This window comes from Ranitomeya imitator, chromosome 1, assembly GCF_032444005.1.
Source record: "Ranitomeya imitator isolate aRanImi1 chromosome 1, aRanImi1.pri, whole genome shotgun sequence".
Lineage (NCBI taxonomy): Eukaryota > Metazoa > Chordata > Amphibia > Anura > Dendrobatidae > Ranitomeya > Ranitomeya imitator.
Genome location: NC_091282.1, coordinates 1,102,326,200 through 1,102,344,721, shown reverse-complemented (window position 1 = coordinate 1,102,344,721; position 18,522 = coordinate 1,102,326,200). Strand labels below are relative to the sequence as shown.

General features: G+C 45.3%; 1 protein-coding gene across 1 annotated transcript in view; it reads right to left on the bottom strand.

The window, feature by feature from the left end:
- Positions 1-4,639, bottom strand: part of STOX2 (storkhead box 2) — a 396,899-nt gene extending 392,260 nt beyond the window's left edge. Inside the window, exon 1 of the mRNA XM_069744291.1 lies at positions 4,159-4,639. Within this exon, the coding sequence (XP_069600392.1) occupies positions 4,159-4,486 (328 nt within the window). The 5' untranslated portion in view covers positions 4,487-4,639. The remainder of the gene's footprint in view (positions 1-4,158) is intronic.
- Positions 4,640-18,522: the final 13,883 nt, after the last annotated feature.

Sequence of the window (18,522 nt, the reverse complement as noted above, 5' to 3'; positions counted from 1 at the left end):
AGGGTGCATTTTTGGCATCTTATAATAATAGCTGTACAAAATGCAGCTATCTTCAGCTCTTCCTAGTGTCACTCTGGCCCCGCGCCAACATCTTGTGGCCGCAATTTCGGAAGTCAGAGTTGGTCACAAGCTCTTGACAAAAGTTTATGAAAGCTTTCTTTACAATCTGCAGAAGATGACCAGGATGGTGAGCAAACTGCAAAGTATGTCATATGAGGAATAGTTAAAGGATCTGGGAATGTTTAGCTTGCAAAAAAGACTAAGAGGAGATTTAATAGCTGTCTACAAATATCTGAAGGGCTGTCACAGTGTAGAGGGATCATCCTTATTTTCATTGGCACATGGAAACACGAGAAGCAATGGAATCAAACTGAAAGGAAGAAGATACAGATTAGATATTAGCAAAAACTTTAACACTGAAGGTGATCAATGAATGGAACAGGCTGCCACGAAAGTTAGTGAGTCCTCCTTCAATGGAAGTCTTCAAACAGAGGCTGGACAGACACCTGTCTGAGATGGCTTAATGAATCCTGCATTGAGCAGGGGGTTGGACACGATGACCCTGGAGGACCATTCCAACTCTAGCATACTATAATTTTATGACCAATGAAGTTGATGGATGTTGGGTATAATAGCAGAAGCAGGGAACTTAGATTGGTGACCCCACTCCAACAGTAAAATAAAAAAAAATGCTGGAGTTTTAAGCAACACCATTAGGAGGATGCAGGATACAGGAGGAGAAAGCAATTACTTTGAACCTTCAACGTACCGGGCTATGAATTGGTAACAGCAGCGACTCAAAGCCATGCTTTCTTTATACTTTTGTTACTATCGGTTAACAACTGTGTATTGAGTAGCCTTATAGCGCAATACTGGAGGTGCCCCAAGTTGGTTGCATTTGCCAATCCTCCTTAGTAATATATTATTCTATATTAGCAAGTGCAGAGATTTATTTATTCACCTTTAACTCTGACATATCCACACTCATTCATCTCTCACAACTGGAAATGGAAAAGTGGCCGCATGTGTGTGTCATTCTCCATACACTTCTATGTGAGTCTGGAAGGTGAGCATGCTTTCCAGGTATGCGTGGCCAGATATTTCTGATAGGGCTCCATTACGGAGATGGGTACGCATGGCAGGCACACGTGTCTAAGAGGCATCTATTGTATTTCCATAATCCAGTTTGAAGTATTATTCCTAAACATACAGTACATGTTTTTAGTACAATTATTCCTTTGTTTCCAAGTCATGAAAACCACTGAAGCAAGAAATGTTAATGCGTAAACTAACACAGCTAATTGAAAATAACTGCTACCCGCAGGAACAAGTTAGCCATTAAAAGGTATCAACCACTGAGGACTCTCAATTCTAAATATTTTTCCGCAGGAACAATACACTTTCCTGTCTCTGAAAAAAAATGGTGGAACTAGTTTAGAGAGTAAAATATACCTGGTATGTATTGCTAAGGCTATCACATTTCACTCAGCATGCTTTGAAATGACAGGTTGATTTAACAGGTTTAATAACTTAGGAGTGATGATAGAGCAGTCAAACTACAGATTATCAAAACTATGGGAACCAAAAAAAGCAAATAAATTCAACATACACAATCCTCATATCCAGCCACATCCAGATTCTATACATGATAAATCATACTCTTTGCTGATAGCACAAGACCCTCAGGGCTAAGAACAACCTGATCCTGCAAAACTGAATCCAGAGTACATGGGGTCTATAGCCGAATCATTTGTACAATATATTACACTGAGTGCGCAAACATAATATGCCTATATCAGCGAGGTCATGAAATATAATATTTGCTTTATTACAGGTCCATTAACATCCAAGCTGGAAACAGGCACACATATGGATGGAAGCCTCATAATGAAAGCTTTGTATTTAGGATAAGACTTATTTATATAGTAATGTACAAAACCGGTGGTAAAAGCCAAAACAATTATTGCACAAAAGGACAAGTGCGATAAACTAGAACAAGATAATAAAAAACTAGAACTCAATACGTCTCTAACAAATAGAGTCATAAATGTCAGAAGAATCAGAAGATAAGACAATTTCACAATAGCAACCACTAACCAGCAAAAAAGGTGAGAAACAAATAAATGGTGTTTGTTAAATTTGAGACTAGGCGGCATGGTGGTTCTCATAGAGAGATGGTGGGTACCCCTTCTATTGTTTAAATATGGGGAACAAAGATCACTGGATGCAAATATATTGCAGTTGAAAGTAATAATATCTGATGAAGACCATCTACTACCCTACAGCACATTATTATGTCTTATTGAACATCAATGGTGGCCTCAAGTATATAGCAACGCAAGACTCCATACAGCAGGATGAGCTTCTAGTGGGGAACTTGGTCTGTATTCTTTAATTTAGTAAAATATATAATGATTCTTACTGTGCATGTTTCCTGGACTTCTCAGACAATACTGTGCTACTGAAACCATAAAGGGGAGGTCATAGGCACCAGCGGGTCATAGACACCAGCGGTACGTGTCTCTTATTGGCCAACCCATGAATACAGCGATGTTCATATATATGTAGGTATGGTTTATTTTAAAATAAGAGAATGGAAAAGAAGGAAAGAAAGAAAAAAAGAAAGAAAGAAAGAACGAACGAAAGAAAGAAAGAAAAGGAAAGAAAGGAGTGAAAGAAAAGAAAGACAGATCACTCTAAAAGACCACCTCATTGAAAAGACCCATTTTTATGTCCAGACCATATGTTCTGCACTGGTTATGGTGTTACATTTATAATAAGGTAATTATTGACACTTATTTATGTAAGATCTACACCCCAGGACCCTCAGCTCTTGCCCCCCATCCTCCTGCCCCCCAGACACAGAACATGTAGGCTATGTGCACACGATGCGGATTTTGCTGCGGATCCGCAGCAGTTTCCCATGAGTTTACAGTACAATGTAAACCTATGGGAAACAAAAAACGCTGTGCCAATGCTGCGGAAAAAAATGCGCGGAAACGCAGCGTTTTATTTTCCGCAGCATGTCAATTCTTTGCGCGGAATCCGCAGCGTTTTTACATCTGCTCCAATAGAAAGCTGCAGATGAAAATCCGCAGCGGAATCCGCACTAGAAAACGCGATAAATCCGCAGTAAAATCCGCAGCGGATTTTCAATGCGGATTTATCAAATCTGCTGCGGAAATATCCGCAGTGGACCATTCTACGTGTGCACATAGCCTTATAATCTGCAGCTATTGACAGACACCAGAGACAGATGCATAGACACAAGACCTCTCCATAACCTGGAGGGAGATGTTCCTGGTCCAGCAGAATGAATTAGGGCAGACCCATACACTGCCACCTGTAGACCTCTCCATAACACCTGGAGGGAGATGTTCCTGGTCCAGCAGAATGAAGGAGGGCAGACCCTGCCACCTGTAGACCTCTCCATAACACCTGGATGGAGATGCTCCTGGTCCAGCAGAATGAAGGAGGGCAGACCCATACACTGCCACCAGTAGACCTCTCCATAACACCTGGAGGGAGATGTTCCTGGTCCAGCAGAATGAATGAGGGCAGACCCATACACTGCCACCTGTAGACCTCTCCATAACACCTGGAGGGAGATGTTCCTGGTCCAGCAGAATGTATGAGGGCAGACCCATACACTGCCACCTGTAGACCTCTCCATAACACCTGGAGGGAGATGTTCCTGGTCCAGCAGAATGAAGGAGGGCAGACCCATACGCTGCCACCTGTAGACCTCTCCATAACACCTGGAGGGAGATGTTCCTGGTCCAGCAGAATGAAGGAGGGCAGACCCTACCACCTGTAGACCTCTCCATAACACCTGGATGGAGATGGTCCTGGTCCAGCAGAATGTATGAGGGCAGACCCATACGCTGCCACCTGTAGACCTCTCCATAACACCTGGAGGGAGATGTTCCTGGTCCAGCAGAATGAAGGAGGGCAGACCCTACCACCTGTAGACCTCTCCATAACACCTGGATGGAGATGGTCCTGGTCCAGCAGAATGTATGAGGGCAGACCCATACGCTGCCACCTGTAGACCTCTCCATAACACCTGGAGGGAGATGTTCCTGGTCCAGCAGAATGAAGGAGGGCAGACCCTACCACCTGTGGCCACCACACTTCATACAATGACATGCACCATACCTAAATACTTGATCTCGAATCCTGGAGGGGGCTTGAGGGACCTCCTGACCCAGCCTTCCCTGAGGACCCCCAGGTGCTCTTCCTTGCCCTGGATCAGCAGGACATGCTCATCTATCCAGCCCAGGAAGAAAGTCTCGGAGATGGCAGAAGTCACTTTCTTGTTCCAGAAATGCTGCATATTCTCAGCTTTAAAGTCGGCAAAGATCTCATACCCCACATGGTGCTTCTCGTGTGCCAGCAGCAGCCTCTCCGACGCCCCCCTGTGACTCAGGACCACGGCCAGGGAGTGGGGGGCGATCTGCAGGATGGACTCCATGCTGTGAGGCATCTCGGGTGCAGGGTGCCCAGACAAACTTTAGCCGGAGCCCTGCTGATAGTGCAAGTGCATTCTCCCTGCAGACCTGTGCCCAGATCACCAGCAAGAAGCAATCCTTCCCACCAACAAGACCCTGCTCGCCCGAGCGCTGGCCATTCTGAGCCTGGCTGACAAGCCCCGGGTGGAATTTACAGGTGGGTAATAAATGTCTGATTTACTGGCAGCGATAGACCCTCCCTCCGGAGCTGACAGCTGCCCCCTGCCGCCTGACCTGCTGCACTGCACCCAGGGCTGCCTCTTCCCTGTCAGCTGTCACTATGACTTGTTACAGGATGAAAGGGTTTTATGCAGGAAACATGGCTTACCTCACTATAAGCCCTGTCTGATCCTCACCTGTAATAAAAAAAAAGCATTAAACAAACAGGAATTAGCCTAGTCTTGGGGGAGGCGTAATAGAGTGATCAAACACAATATATAAGTAGTAAAATGGTTAATAACTTTTAGTAATACCACTAAAATGTTCTGAACAGTACAATTAAAGCAAATAATAAACAAATTGACAAGGAAAACAAAGTTTTTCACTGCTTTATATATACAGTGTCTGTATAATAGATAATCACATGTAAAGCGCCATGGAATAAATGGCGCTATAAAAATGTATAATAATAAAATAATAATAATAATTGAGCTTTGCTAATGAGTCATCACATAAGAGCAAAGCCAAGAAACTATCTGCATAGCTTTCATTCCAAGATCTCCTGTGATATGTATGTTACATATGTAATAAAGAGCCTGAGCAGTGGTGTAACTAGAGTCCAGTAGGCCTCGGGGCAAAATTTGGACCTGGCACCTCCCCCGCCCCTCTGTATGTTGCTCAAATGTATAGGACTTTGTAGCGTTCTAAATTCTACAAGGACAAATGCGTTGACCTTTCCCCCCACATCTTGGGTCCTTCCTGGTATATGTTCTCCATAGTGGTATATATGTCTACCATCCTGGTATATATTTCCCTTATCCTGGTATGTATGTTCTCCATAGTGTTATATACAGCTCTGGCAAAAATTAAGAGACCACTGCACAGTTTTATATAAATCAACTTCTCTATATGTCTGACAGCCATTCCATTCCAGTGTCAGTTGAATTCCAACCAGAGTTCACCTCATTCTACTTAATGTGCTTCTGATTAGGTGATCACCTAAACTAAATCTTATTAATGAAGAAAAGTATAAAAAACACTGCTGCGGTGTTCACAGTCCTCTTGCAATAAAACAATCTAGATGGCAAGTGCTAGTAATATGCCAAACGTAATAGGAATGAAAAAATAACTTTACCATGCCAAAGGAGTTGAAAAGAAAAGTCTTGAGTGAGGAAAAGAAGAGCTAATTTCTGTAGCAGAGGGAAACAGTGAGCGTCAACCAGCAGAGGGAGAAAACGAATCTCCGTAATAATCTCAAAAAATAGTATCGGCAAGAGGTACATACAGCAAAATCATAAATAAATCCTCAGTATATATATAAAACCACTTTTTATTAATTAAAAACAAGGCAAAGAACCCAACCAATAGTGACAAATAACACCCAATAACCAAACCAAAAATACAAAAAGTGCTATAAAAACACCATAAAACTAATGGGGAATAGCTATATAGCCCTAGCCGAGGCACCTATATCTACCCCTACCTGGCTGCGGAGGTAGACACCCTAGGGGGGAACGTTATGGCGCCCCCGCTCCACGATGACTGTCCCTAGGGGCCCTAATATGCCCTGTAGCAACAAATGACAACCTCTACCCAAAGGCTACAGGGTCCTCTAGCACTATACATAGATCAACTGTGCTAGGGAAAACCTATATCCCCAAAAGAACAAAGTTAACATATACACATATGTCGGTAGGTGAAAAAATGGTAGATACAGTAGATAGTAATAGCTCACCAGTGGACTATTAGAGGTAGCTCACATTTCAATGGATACACTGCTACCAAACATACTTCCTTATTTATACAGGCAGGAGCACCAGTGCTGTGTTCCCCTGTTATACCACCAGTCTGTATGAAAAGCTCCAACAGCATAAATAATTTCTTATGCATTGATATACATGGAAACCATCAGTACTCATCTGTCAGTATGTCCACTGGGCTCCACACCACCGCCATTTGGAGTGAACGCCTCAACGCGTTTCGCCTGCCACGGCTCATCAGGAGGCTCGATAATGTGATATGTAGTGTCACCTATGATAGTGGATAGCTAAATGCCCAGTACCACAACACCTACTTTTATACTTGCCGCCGGTCTATCGCAATCCAAGTGCCGCCTATGCACTTCCTGTGGCATGCCCCAGACTCTACTGCGCATGTACGCTCTGATATGCGCAAAGGGGATACCAAAATCAAAGCTACTGCGCACATTCCCGTGCGCCGGATGTAATTGCGCATGTCCGAAGTGGGGCTTTCAACTCACTACTGCGCATGTCCGAATTGCATCGCACAGGGTAATGCCACTGCTTACCTCAATTCATTCAACAGAGCCGTAGCCTGCTGGGCTGGTTGTACGGCGCATGCCCATCATATTACAGGCTTCTGCGCACGCTCTCGTGTGCCAGGAGCTACTGCGCATGCCCGACATAAGGATTACCTCTCTCTGCAGCGCACGTCCCTAATGGACCGTACAGAGGAATACCTCTGCTTACTCCAATGATTACCTAGTGACGTAAGTCTGCCGGGATAATTATACAGAGCTTACCCTTGATATGCAGTATCGCGCTCTACGCTCCACCTCCATTCTCGATAACTGTTCCTATCTGTTCCCGGCCTTCTAAACAAGGGGGTAGCCAGGAGAGGTTCCTCCCACTTTAACGTGCGGAAGTATCGGGACAATACCCGGCAGCGTCACAGCGTCGACTCCTCGGCTCATATGCATAGAGTGCATCTCACATTGTACAAAGTACGTGGTCTGACTTCAGTTACCACCTAGCCTGTCATGTAATAGCATCACAGGCTATACTTATACCTAAGGGATACTTCCTCAGTGATACAGAGTAACGTCAGGCTCAGTGAATCAATGTCACGTCCACTATGTATATACATACACCGCGTACAAAACCTATCGCGGCTAGACATGCCCCTCTAGTGAGTCTAAAGCACAATAAAGGCCAAACTAAAAGGCCAAACTAAAAATGTCCACACCTTGATAGAAACATACCATGTGTATGGACTGTACATTACCTGAAGTCTCACGTGCAATCTGCATTCCGATCCATTCCAGCTGCCCTGAGAAGGCTTAATAATTAGTTAAATAATACACCCTGCTACATATCATGCTCTTATGCCTTCAAATGATAAACAATTCCTTATAGAGCATAAGATGGAAATGCCCATAGATATCTAGTGAACATGCTGGGCGTAAAAAGATAGGCGTAAGGGCACGTTTACGGTATATCAAGTTGCAGATTACCCGTGCTTCATACAATGAAAAAAATACATTATTGGGCCACCAGAGACAAGGCACATGAGAGACAGATCAAACTGCCCTACGGCAAAAGAAGAAGAAGGTGGGGTAAAGATATATATATAAAGAATGCAATGCATACTAAATTTTTCATGGAAATCCATGTGAATCCTCCACAGTGAGGACTCCATCGAAAAAATGGATTGACCATACCATCCTAAAAACCGAACCTGTAAATAATATAAGACTACACACCCAGAGGATGTCAGACTATCTGTTGATAGTTACAGAAAACATGTGTACGATATTTGCTCGTTGATTCCCTTTGGTTCAAGAGACTCCATCCTGAAGATCCATTCGCACTCCCGTCTCAGGATCAATCTATCCAGATTGCCTCCTCTCGGGTTCACTCTAACCACTTCTACAACAGTGAATCTTACTCCTGTTGGATCTTCCCTGTGGTAAGTGTGTATATGTTTCGCCAATGGTGTATCCCTATTATTGCGAATGTCGCCCATATGCTCCCCCACTCTTCTCCTAAACTCCCTCTTGGTCTTCCCGATATAATCTTTTGGGCAGGAGCAGGACGCCACATATACCACCCCAGTTGTTTTACAATTTGAAAACTCGCGTTGGTAAAAGATTTTACCTGTGGTGGAACACTGGAACCGTTTGCACAGTCTCATCCATTTACACAAACTGCAGTCTCCGCACTTGAAGAAACCGCATGGCCTCCTATCCAGCCAAGTCTCACCGGATTTAGGTAGCTGATATTGGCTATGCACCAGCATATCTCTAATGGAACGGCCCTTCCTAAATGTAATGTTGGGGCGTTCACCTACTACATCCATCAGATCCGGATCTAACTTCAAGATATCCCAGTGTCTAGCAAAGGCCTTCCTAATCTCCTGATGCTGTGTATCAAAAGTACCAATGATCCTTGATGAATTGAGGTAAGCAGTGGCATTACCCTGTGCGATGCAATTCGGACATGCGCAGTAGTGAGTTGAAAGCCCCACTTCGGACATGCGCAATTACATCCGGCGCACAGGAATGTGCGCAGTAGCTTTGATTTTGGTATCCCCTTTGCGCATATCAGAGCGTACATGCGCAGTAGAGTCTGGGGCACGCCACAGGAAGTGGATAGGCGGCACTTGGATTGAGATAGACCGGTGGCAAGTATAAAAGTAGGTGTTGTGGTACTGGGCATTTAGCTATTCACTATCATAGGTGACACTACGTATCACATTATGGGGCCTCCTGATGAGCCGTGGCAGGCGAAACGCGTTGAGGCGTTCACTCTAAATGGCGTGGTGTGGAGCCCAGTGGACATACTGACAGATGAGTACTGATGGTCTCCATGTATATCAATGCATAAGAAATCATTTATGCTGTTGGAGCTTTTCATATAGACTGGTGGTATAACAGGGGAACACAGCACTGGTGCTCCTGCCTGTATAAATAAGGAAGTATGTTTTGTAGCGGTGTATCCATTGAAATGTGAGCTACCTCTAATAGTGCACTGGTGAGCTATTACTATCTACTGTATCTACCATTTTTTCACCTACCGACATATGTGTATATGTTAACTTTGTTCTTTTGGGGATATAGGTTTTCCCTAGCACAGTTGATCTCTGTATAGTGCTAGAGGACCCTGTAGCCTTTGGGTAGAGGTTGTCATTAGTTGCTACAGGGCATATTAGGGCCCCTAGGGACAGTCATCATGGAGCGGGGGCGCCATAACGTTCCCCCCTAGGGTGTCTACCTCCGCAGCCAGGTAGGGGTAGATATAGGTGCCTCAGCTAGGGCTATATAGCTATTCCACATTAGTTTTATGGTGTTTTTATAGCACTTTTTGTATTTTTGGTTTGGTTATTGGGTGTTATTTGTCACTATTGGTTGGGTTCTTTGCCTTGTTTTTAATTAATAAAAAGTGGTTTTATATATATACTGAGGATTTATTTATGATTTTGCGAATACGAATCTCCACTGACCGGGATGACCATCATCTTATTCGCATGTCACTCAGCAACCGCAGGATGACAAGTGACCTACAAAAGGAATGGCAAATGGAAGCTGGGGTGAAGTGCATAGCAAGAACAGTTCGTAACAGGCTCCTAGAGGCAGGACTCAAGTCATGTAAAACTAGAAAAAAGCCTTTCATGAATGAGAAGCAAAGGAGAGCCAGGCTGAAGTTTGCCAAAAGACCATAAGGATTGGACCATGGAGGACTGGAGTAAGGTAATCTCTAATGAGTTTAATTTTCAGCTTTGCCCAACACCTGATCATCTAATGGTTAGACGGAGACCTGCAGAGGCGTACAAGCCACAGTGTCTGAAAATATAGGTATAAGGGGTGCACCCCTGTATGAATGCTGAAGCAGGGTGCAAAACCTGGTCTGTGAGATACTTAGACAAATTCGGAAGAAAAAAGACTAGACCAATGATGGTATGCACACCCATGAATCGTGCAAAAAATCAACCAAATTTATTAACACCTCAAAAAAGACACACATAGAATAAAACCCTAGGGGTGAGGGCTATTGGTCCTGTATTCAGGCATTTTTAAATGGTTTTATTCTATGTGTGTCTTTTTTGAGGTGTTAATAAATTTGGTTGATTTTTTGTACGATTCATGGGTGTGCATACCATCATTGGTCTAGTCTTTTTTCTTCCGAATTTGTCCAAGCCACAGTGTCTGGCACCCAGTATGAAATTTGGTGGAGGATTCGTGATGAACTGGGGATGCTTCCGCAAGACTGGAATTGGACAGGTTAATCTTTGCGAAGGATGTATGAATCAAGCCGCATACAAGGTTATTCTGGAAAAACAGTTGATTCCTTCTGCTCAGGCAATGTTCCCCAACTCTGAGGACTGTTTTTTCCAGCAGGATAATGCGCCATTACACACAGATAGGTCAATCAAGGTGTGGATGAAGGACCACCACATCAAATCCGTCTTGGCCAGCCCAATCTCCAGACCTGAACAACATAGAAAACCTCTGGAATGTAATCAAGAGGAAGATGGATAGTCACAGGCCATCAAACAAAGAAGAACTGCTTAAATTTTTGTACCAGGAGTGGCATAAGGTCACCCAAAAGCAGTGTGAAAGACTGGTGGAAAGCATGCCAAGATGTATGAAAGCTGTGATTAAAAATCATGGTTGTTCCACAAAATATTGATTTCTGAATTCTTCCTGAGTTAAAACATTAGTATTGTTGTTTCTAAATGATTGCGATCTTGTATTTTTTGTATTATTTGAGGTCTACAAGCAATGCATTGTTTTGTTGTTTTGACCATTTCTCATTTTCAGAAAATACCAAATTTATTGCTTGAAACTTTGGAGACATGTTGTCAGTTTATAGAATAAAAGAACAATTTACATTTTACTCGAAAATATACCTATAAAGCGAAAAATCAGACAAACTGAACATTTTGCAGTGGTCTCTTAATTTTTGCCAGAGCTGTATGTCCCCCATTCAGGTATATATGTCCCCCATCCTGGTATAAAGGTCTCCCATCCTAGTATACTGTATATGTTCTCTATTCTGGTGTATATGTCCCCTATCCTGGCCCCACTCTGGTTTACATGATCCACTATATGTTCCACATTCTGGTGTATATGTTCTTATCCTGGTATATATGTTCTCCATCCTGGTGTATATGTCCCCTATCCTGGCCCCACTCTGGTTTACATAATCCACTATATGTTCCACATTCTGGTGTACATGTTTCTATCCTGGTATATAAGTTCTCCACCCTGGTGTATATGTCCCCTATCCTGGACCCACTCTGGTATACATGTTCCACTATATGTTCCACATCCTGGACCCATCCTAGTGTATATATCCCCCATCCTGGTATATATGTTCTTTAATAAATATTTCTTCTCACCTTGCCCCTGCTCCCACACTGCATGATGCCCTATTCTGTAAATGGCAGCTGACTTCAGCGATCAAATGACGGGCAACACATGACATCACTGCCAAGCACCCCCAGTCACGGGCACGCAGACGGCAGCGTGTATTGCAGGAACCCAGTGGGTCTCTGTGCTGCAATGCATTTCTTGGACGCACATCCAGCTGAAATATTCTGAGCAAGCACTCGATCAGATTTAAGCATGTCTTGACCAAAACCTGATCCCTGGTCTATTCTATACTTTCCCAAAGTTGGTACATGCTGATCGACTCACTTGAATATTTACACAGATTTTTCTTCAACTCTACCTGCAAGTGTATGATTTAGGTTGAGTTCTGGGGACAGTTAGGGCCAATCTAGCACCCCTACTTCATTGTCATTGTTATTTAACTATTTCTTCAACATTCTCGACATATGCTTCGGTCGTTCTCCTGCTGGAACACTGTCGTCCTTTTCATACCCATAGTACTCGTGTTATGCCAAATGGTGGCATATGTGGATTTGTGGACCCACTGTGCCACAGCTCCGGGCCTGCCTATGAAAGGGCATAGCTAAGTGACTACCAGGTGTTCACTGGAGCTGCTGATGGTGGAGACAGACTGGGCTGCAGATAGCTGCCAGGTACTCTTAGGCAGATCCTGCTACTGCAGCTGCTGAGGTTCACTGACATTGATTAGGGCTATACTCAAACACACCGGTCTAGGAAACTGGATCCGGGTATGGTCACACACGGACCGAGGGACCATGTTCAGGTATTGGCCGTACTGGGACTAGAGGACTTTGGCAACAGGACTGGCCGCACTGGGACCACAGAACAACATTCATGCACTCTCCACTGTAACGCGGCTGGGTTTATACCTTGTTTCTTCAGTGTTACTTTTGCATATCTCTGCTTTAACCCTTGCTCCTCTCCCCCTAACTTGCAGGGATACTGTAGTCTGTTACCTGTATGGATGCGGCTCAGTTCCTTGTACTGCTGCATAGCTGTACATGTGCTGTGATGTTTTTGCCCTGCTGCATGACCACCCGCATGTGAGGTTCCTGGCTGCCGCTGTGGAAGCTATCCGCAGCTTGCAGGGTCCTCTGCAGCTGGCGCAAGACTCTCCACGTGTGTTTAGGCTAGCAGTCACTGCCAGGTGCCCTAAGCCACAGTCCCTGTGCTATCTGTGCTGTAATGGTTTCTGTTTGTGCTTAGGGTGCGTGCGGCCACACCTACCCTGCTTTTATCAGGGTTTGAGTGTGCACCTGTGTTGCTTTCCTCAGCCTATCGCTGAGGGGCAGCTTGAATATAAACTCCCTCTTTCCTGTTGGGTGTTGCCAGAGCATTGCATTGTGTTTCTGTGTCTTGCCTTGTGAGTTAAGTATCCAGCTCCCGTTCTGTCTGCAGTATGTTCTGGGAGAGCTGATACCTGTCTTCCGCCTGTTCTGAGGGCAGAGTACCCAAATCTGCCTATCCTGGAGGCTGCATATCCAGATCTGTTTGTGTTTCGTTTTTCCGCCTAATCTGGGGGCAGAGTACCCAGACCCGCCTATCCTGGAGGCTGCATATCCAGATCTGTTTGTGTTTTGTTTTTCTGCCTAATCTGGTGGCAGAGTACCCAGACCCACCTATCCTGGAGGCTGCAAATCCAGTACCTTACCCTGTCTGAACTGTGTCCTCTGTTATGTTCCTGAAGTCCTTATGTGTCTGACACCCCGCGACTGAACTTTCAGGGCTCATCTTTTAAAGATAGAGTCTGGTGTTCTTGCTGAGCTCTTACTATGCTGTGCTCAGCCTTCCATGCGGTGCTAACCCCGTCTGGTCCAGTTCCAGTCCGGCGGTGCTTGCACCATCACGCTTGAGTTCCTTCCTAGTTCCAATGCCCAGAGCCTGATGGCCGTAGCTAGGAACCTGATGACAACCGCTACCTGGTCCTGTGCCATCCATGTCCCAGCCAATGACCTGGGCTGCCACGCCAGTGTCCCAGATGTATATCCGGTATTCCTGATGTCCCGCCTGGGTCTGATGTCCTGATGTCTTTCCTGTGTCTGATGTCCTGATTCCCTGGGCTGCCATGCCAGTGTCCCAGCCAATGACCTGGGCAGCCACGCCAGTGTCCCAGCTGTCTATCCTGTGTCCGATGTTCTGCCTGTGTCCGATGTCCTGATGTTCAGCCTGTGTCTGATGTCCTGCCTGTGACCCGATGTTCCACCGGTTCCCTGGGGTCCACCCTGTGATGACGTCTGTCCTGGGTCGGTGTCTGATACTCTCCTGCTGAGCCAGTGCTATGCCTGAGGTCTGAGAGGCCATTCTAGTAAACCCGTGCCAGATGACCCTGGACTGCATCAACCCATGATGACCCCTGCCATCGTCTGACGTCTGTCCAAGGTCAGTGTCTGATGTTCTCCTGCTGAGCCTGTGCCGCGCCTGAGGCCTGAGAGAGAGGCCATCCTAGCAAGCCCATGCCAGATGACCCTGGACTGCATCAACCCATGATGGCCCTTGCCATCATCAGAAGTCCGTCCGAGGTCGGTGTCTGATGTTCTCCTGCTGAGCCTGTGCTGCGCCTGAGAGAGAGGCCGTCCTAGCATGCCCGTGCCAGATAACCCTGGACTTCATCAACCAGTGATGTCCTCCTGCCTTCGTCTGTTCTCCTGAGACGTGTACCCTATTCTGATGGGTGGAATCGGGATCCTGACATCATTATGTTTCATTATGTACTGTGTTTTCATTTAAGTAAACTTTGTTTCTTCATACCTGAAGTTGTGTGGTGTAATCTAGTTCTGCATATCGCCATCTTGTCTATCTATACACTGGGAAGCCCAGGGGACATACTTCACCTTTGGGAAGGTATACCATCTAGCTGCCATAAGCTCATCCTATATTATCAGTAACTATCTGGTCATTCTGTGTGCTCTTATCCACCAGGTCCATTATTGTCCTGACCACCAGGTCATAACAGTACAGGTGGCCCAAAGTACTAATGCATCTCAATAGAGTAATAAGAGAAGTTCTGAGACCATTTTTTTTTCTTTGCAGTGTGTTTTGTCTCTCTTTTCCCCTTTACCTCTGGGTGGTTCAGGACACAGGTGTAAACATGGACATTCAAGGTCTGTCCTCTTTGATGGATAATCTCACTATAAGTGTACAAAACATTCAAGATTTTGTGGTTCAGAATCCGATGTCAGAGCCTAGGATTCCTATTCCTGATTTGTTTTTTGGTGATAGATCTAAGTTCTTGAATTTCAAAAATAATTGTAAATTGTTTCTTGCCTTGAAACCTCGCTCCTCAGGTGACCCTGTTCAACAAGTAAAGATCATTATTTCTTTGTTACGTGGTGACCCTCAAGACTGGGCATTTTCCCTTGCGCCAGGAGATCCGGCATTGCGTGATGTTGATGCGTTTTTCCTGGCGCTTGGATTGCTTTATGACGAACCTAATTCAGTGGATCAGGCAGAGAAAATCTTGCTGGCTCTGTGTCAGGGTCAGGATGAAGCGGAGATATATTGTCAGAAGTTTAGAAAGTGGTCTGTGCTCACTCAGTGGAATGAATGTGCCCTGGCAGCAATCTTCAGAAAGGGTCTCTCTGAAGCCCTTAAGGATGTCATGGTGGGATTTCCCATGCCTGCTGCAATGTGATAGGACTTTGACCAGAGCTGAACGGCAAGAACACAGACGTTGGAATGGGCTATGTTTTTACTGTGGTGATTCCACTCATGCTATCTCCGATTGTCCTAGGCGCACTAAGCGGTTCGCTAGGTCTGACACCATTGGTACGGTACAGTCTAAATTTCTTTTGTCCGTTACTCTGATTTGCTCTCTGTCGTCCTATTCTGTTATGGCATTTGTGGATTCAGGCGCTGCCCTGAATTTGATGGACTTGGAGTTTGCCAGGCGCTGTGGTTTTTTCTTGGAGCCCTTGCAGTATCCTATTCCATTGAGAGGAATTGATGCTACGCCTTTGGCCAAGAATAAGCCTCAGTACTGGACCCAATTGACCATGTGCATGGCTCCTGCACATCAGGAGGATATCCGCTTTCTGGTGTTGCATAATCTGCATGATGTGGTCGTTTTGGGGTTGCCATGGCTACAGGTTCATAATCCAGTATTGGACTGGAAATCTATGTCTGTGTCCAGCTGGGGTTGTCAGGGGGTACATGGTGATGTTCCATTTTTGTCTATTTCGTCTTCCACTCCTTCTGAAGTTCCAGAGTTTTTGTCGGATTATCGGGATGTATTTGATGAGCCCAAAGCCAGTGCCCTACCTCCTCATAGGGATTGCGATTGTGCAATTAATTTGATTCCTGGTAGTAAGTTTCCTAAGGGCCGACTGTTCAATTTATCTGTGCCAGAACACGCCGCTATGCGGAGTTATATAAAGGAATCCTTGGAGAAAGGCCATATTCGCCCGTCGTCATCACCGTTAGGAGCAGGGTTCTTTTTTGTGGCCAAGAAGGATGGTTCTTTGAGACCTTGTATTGATTACCGCCTTCTCAATAAAATTACAGTCAAATTTCAGTATCCTTTGCCGTTGCTGTCTGATTTGTTTGCTCGTATTAAAGGGGCTAGTTGGTTCACCAAGATAGATCTTCGTGGTGCGTATAATCTTGTGCGTATTAAACAGGGCGATGAATGGAAAACAGCATTTAATACGCCCGAGGGCCATTTTGAGTACCTGGTTATGCCATTCGGGCTTTCCAGTGCTCCATCATTATTTCAGTCCTTTATGCATGACATCTTCCGAGAGTACCTGGATAAATTCCTGATTGTGTATTTGGATGATATTTTGGTCTTTTCGGATGATTGGGAGTCTCATGTGAAGCAGGTCAGAATGGTGTTCCAGGTCCTTCGTGCGAATTCCTTGTTTGTGAAGGGGTCAAAGTGTCTCTTTGGAGTTCAGAAGGTTTCATTTTTGGGGTTCATTTTTTCCCCTTCTACTATCGAGATGGACCCTGTTAAAGTCCAAGCCATTTACGATTGGACGCAGCCGACATCTGTGAAGTGCCTGCAAAAGTTCCTGGGCTTTGCTAATTTTTATCGGCGCTTCATCGCTAATTTTTCTAGTGTTGCTGATGTGGTCAATTGGTCTTCTGCAGCTGTAGAGGCTTTTCAGGAGTTGAAGCGTCGTTTTTCTTATTCCCTGTGTTGTGCCAGCCAGATGTTTCGCTCCCGTTTCAGGTTGAGGTTGATGCTTCTGAGATTGGAGCTGGGGCTGTTTTGTCGCAAAGAAGTTCTGATGGCTCGGTGATGAAGCCATGTGCTTTCTTTTCTAGAAAGTTTTCGCCTGCTGAGCGCAATTATGATGTTGGTAATCGGGAGTTGTTGGCCATGAAGTGGGCATTCGAGGAGTGGCGTCATTGGCGTGAGGGAGCCAGGCATCGCGTGGTGGTCTTGACAGATCACATGAATTTGACTTATCTTGAGTCTGCCAAACGGTTGAATCCGAGACAGGCTCGATGGTCGTTATTTTTCTCCCGTTTTGATTTTGTGGTTTCGTACCTTCCGGGCTCTAAGAATGTGAAGGCTGATGCCCTGTCAAGGAGTTTTGTGCCTGACTCTCCGGGTGTTCCTGAGCCGGCGGGTATTCTCAAAGAGGGGGTAATTTTGTCTGCCATCTCCCCTGATTTGCGGCGGGTGCTGCAAAAATTTCAGGCTGATAGACCTGACCGTTGCCCAGCGGAGAAACTGTTTGTCCCTGATAGATGGACTAGTAGAGTTATCTCTGAGATTCATTGTTCAGTGTTGGCTGGGCATCCTGGAATCTTTGGTACCAGAGATTTGGTGGCTAGATCCTTTTGGTGGCCGTCTTTGTCACGGGATGTGCGTTCTTTTGTGCAGTCCTGTGGGACTTGTGCCCTGCTGTTCTCATGCCAGTGGGTTGCTTTTGCCCTTGCCGGTCCCGAAGAGGCCCTGAACGCATATTTCTATGGATTTTATTTCGGATCTCCCCGTCTCTCAAAAGATGTCGGTCATTTGGGTGGTTTGTGATCGCTTTTCTAAGATGGTCCATTTGGTACCTTGTCTAAATTGCCTTCCTCCTCTGATTTGGTGCCATTATTTTTCCAGCATGTGCTTCGTTTACATGGTATCCCGGAGAACATCGTTTCTGACAGAGGTTCCCAGTTTGTTTCGAGGTTTTGGCGATCTTTTTGTGCTAGGATGGGCATTGATTTGTCTTTTTCCTCGGCTTTCCATCCTCAGACAAATGGCCAAACCGAACGAACTAATCAGACTTTGGAAACATATCTGAGATGCTTTGTTTCTGCTGATCAGGATGATTGGGTGTCCTTTTTGCCGTTGGCTGAGTTCGCCCTTAATAATCGGGCCAGCTCGGCTACTTTGGTTTCGCCGTTTTTCTGCAATTCTGGTTTCCATCCGCGTTTCTCTTCAGGGCAGGTTGAGTCTTCGGACTGTCCTGGTGTAGATACTGTGGTGGATAGGTTGCAGCAGATTTGGACTCATGTGGTGGACAATTTGACATTGTCCCAGGAGAAGGCTCAACGTTTCGCTAACCGCCGGCGTTGTGTGGGTCCCCGACTTCGTGTTGGGGATTTGGTTTGGTTGTCCTCTCGTTATGTTCCTATGAAGGTTTCCTCTCCTAAGTTTAAGCCTCGTTTCATTGGTCCGTATAAGATTTCTGAGGTGATCAATCCTGTGTCATTTCGTTTGGCCCTTCATGCTTCTTTTGCCATCCATAATGTGTTCCA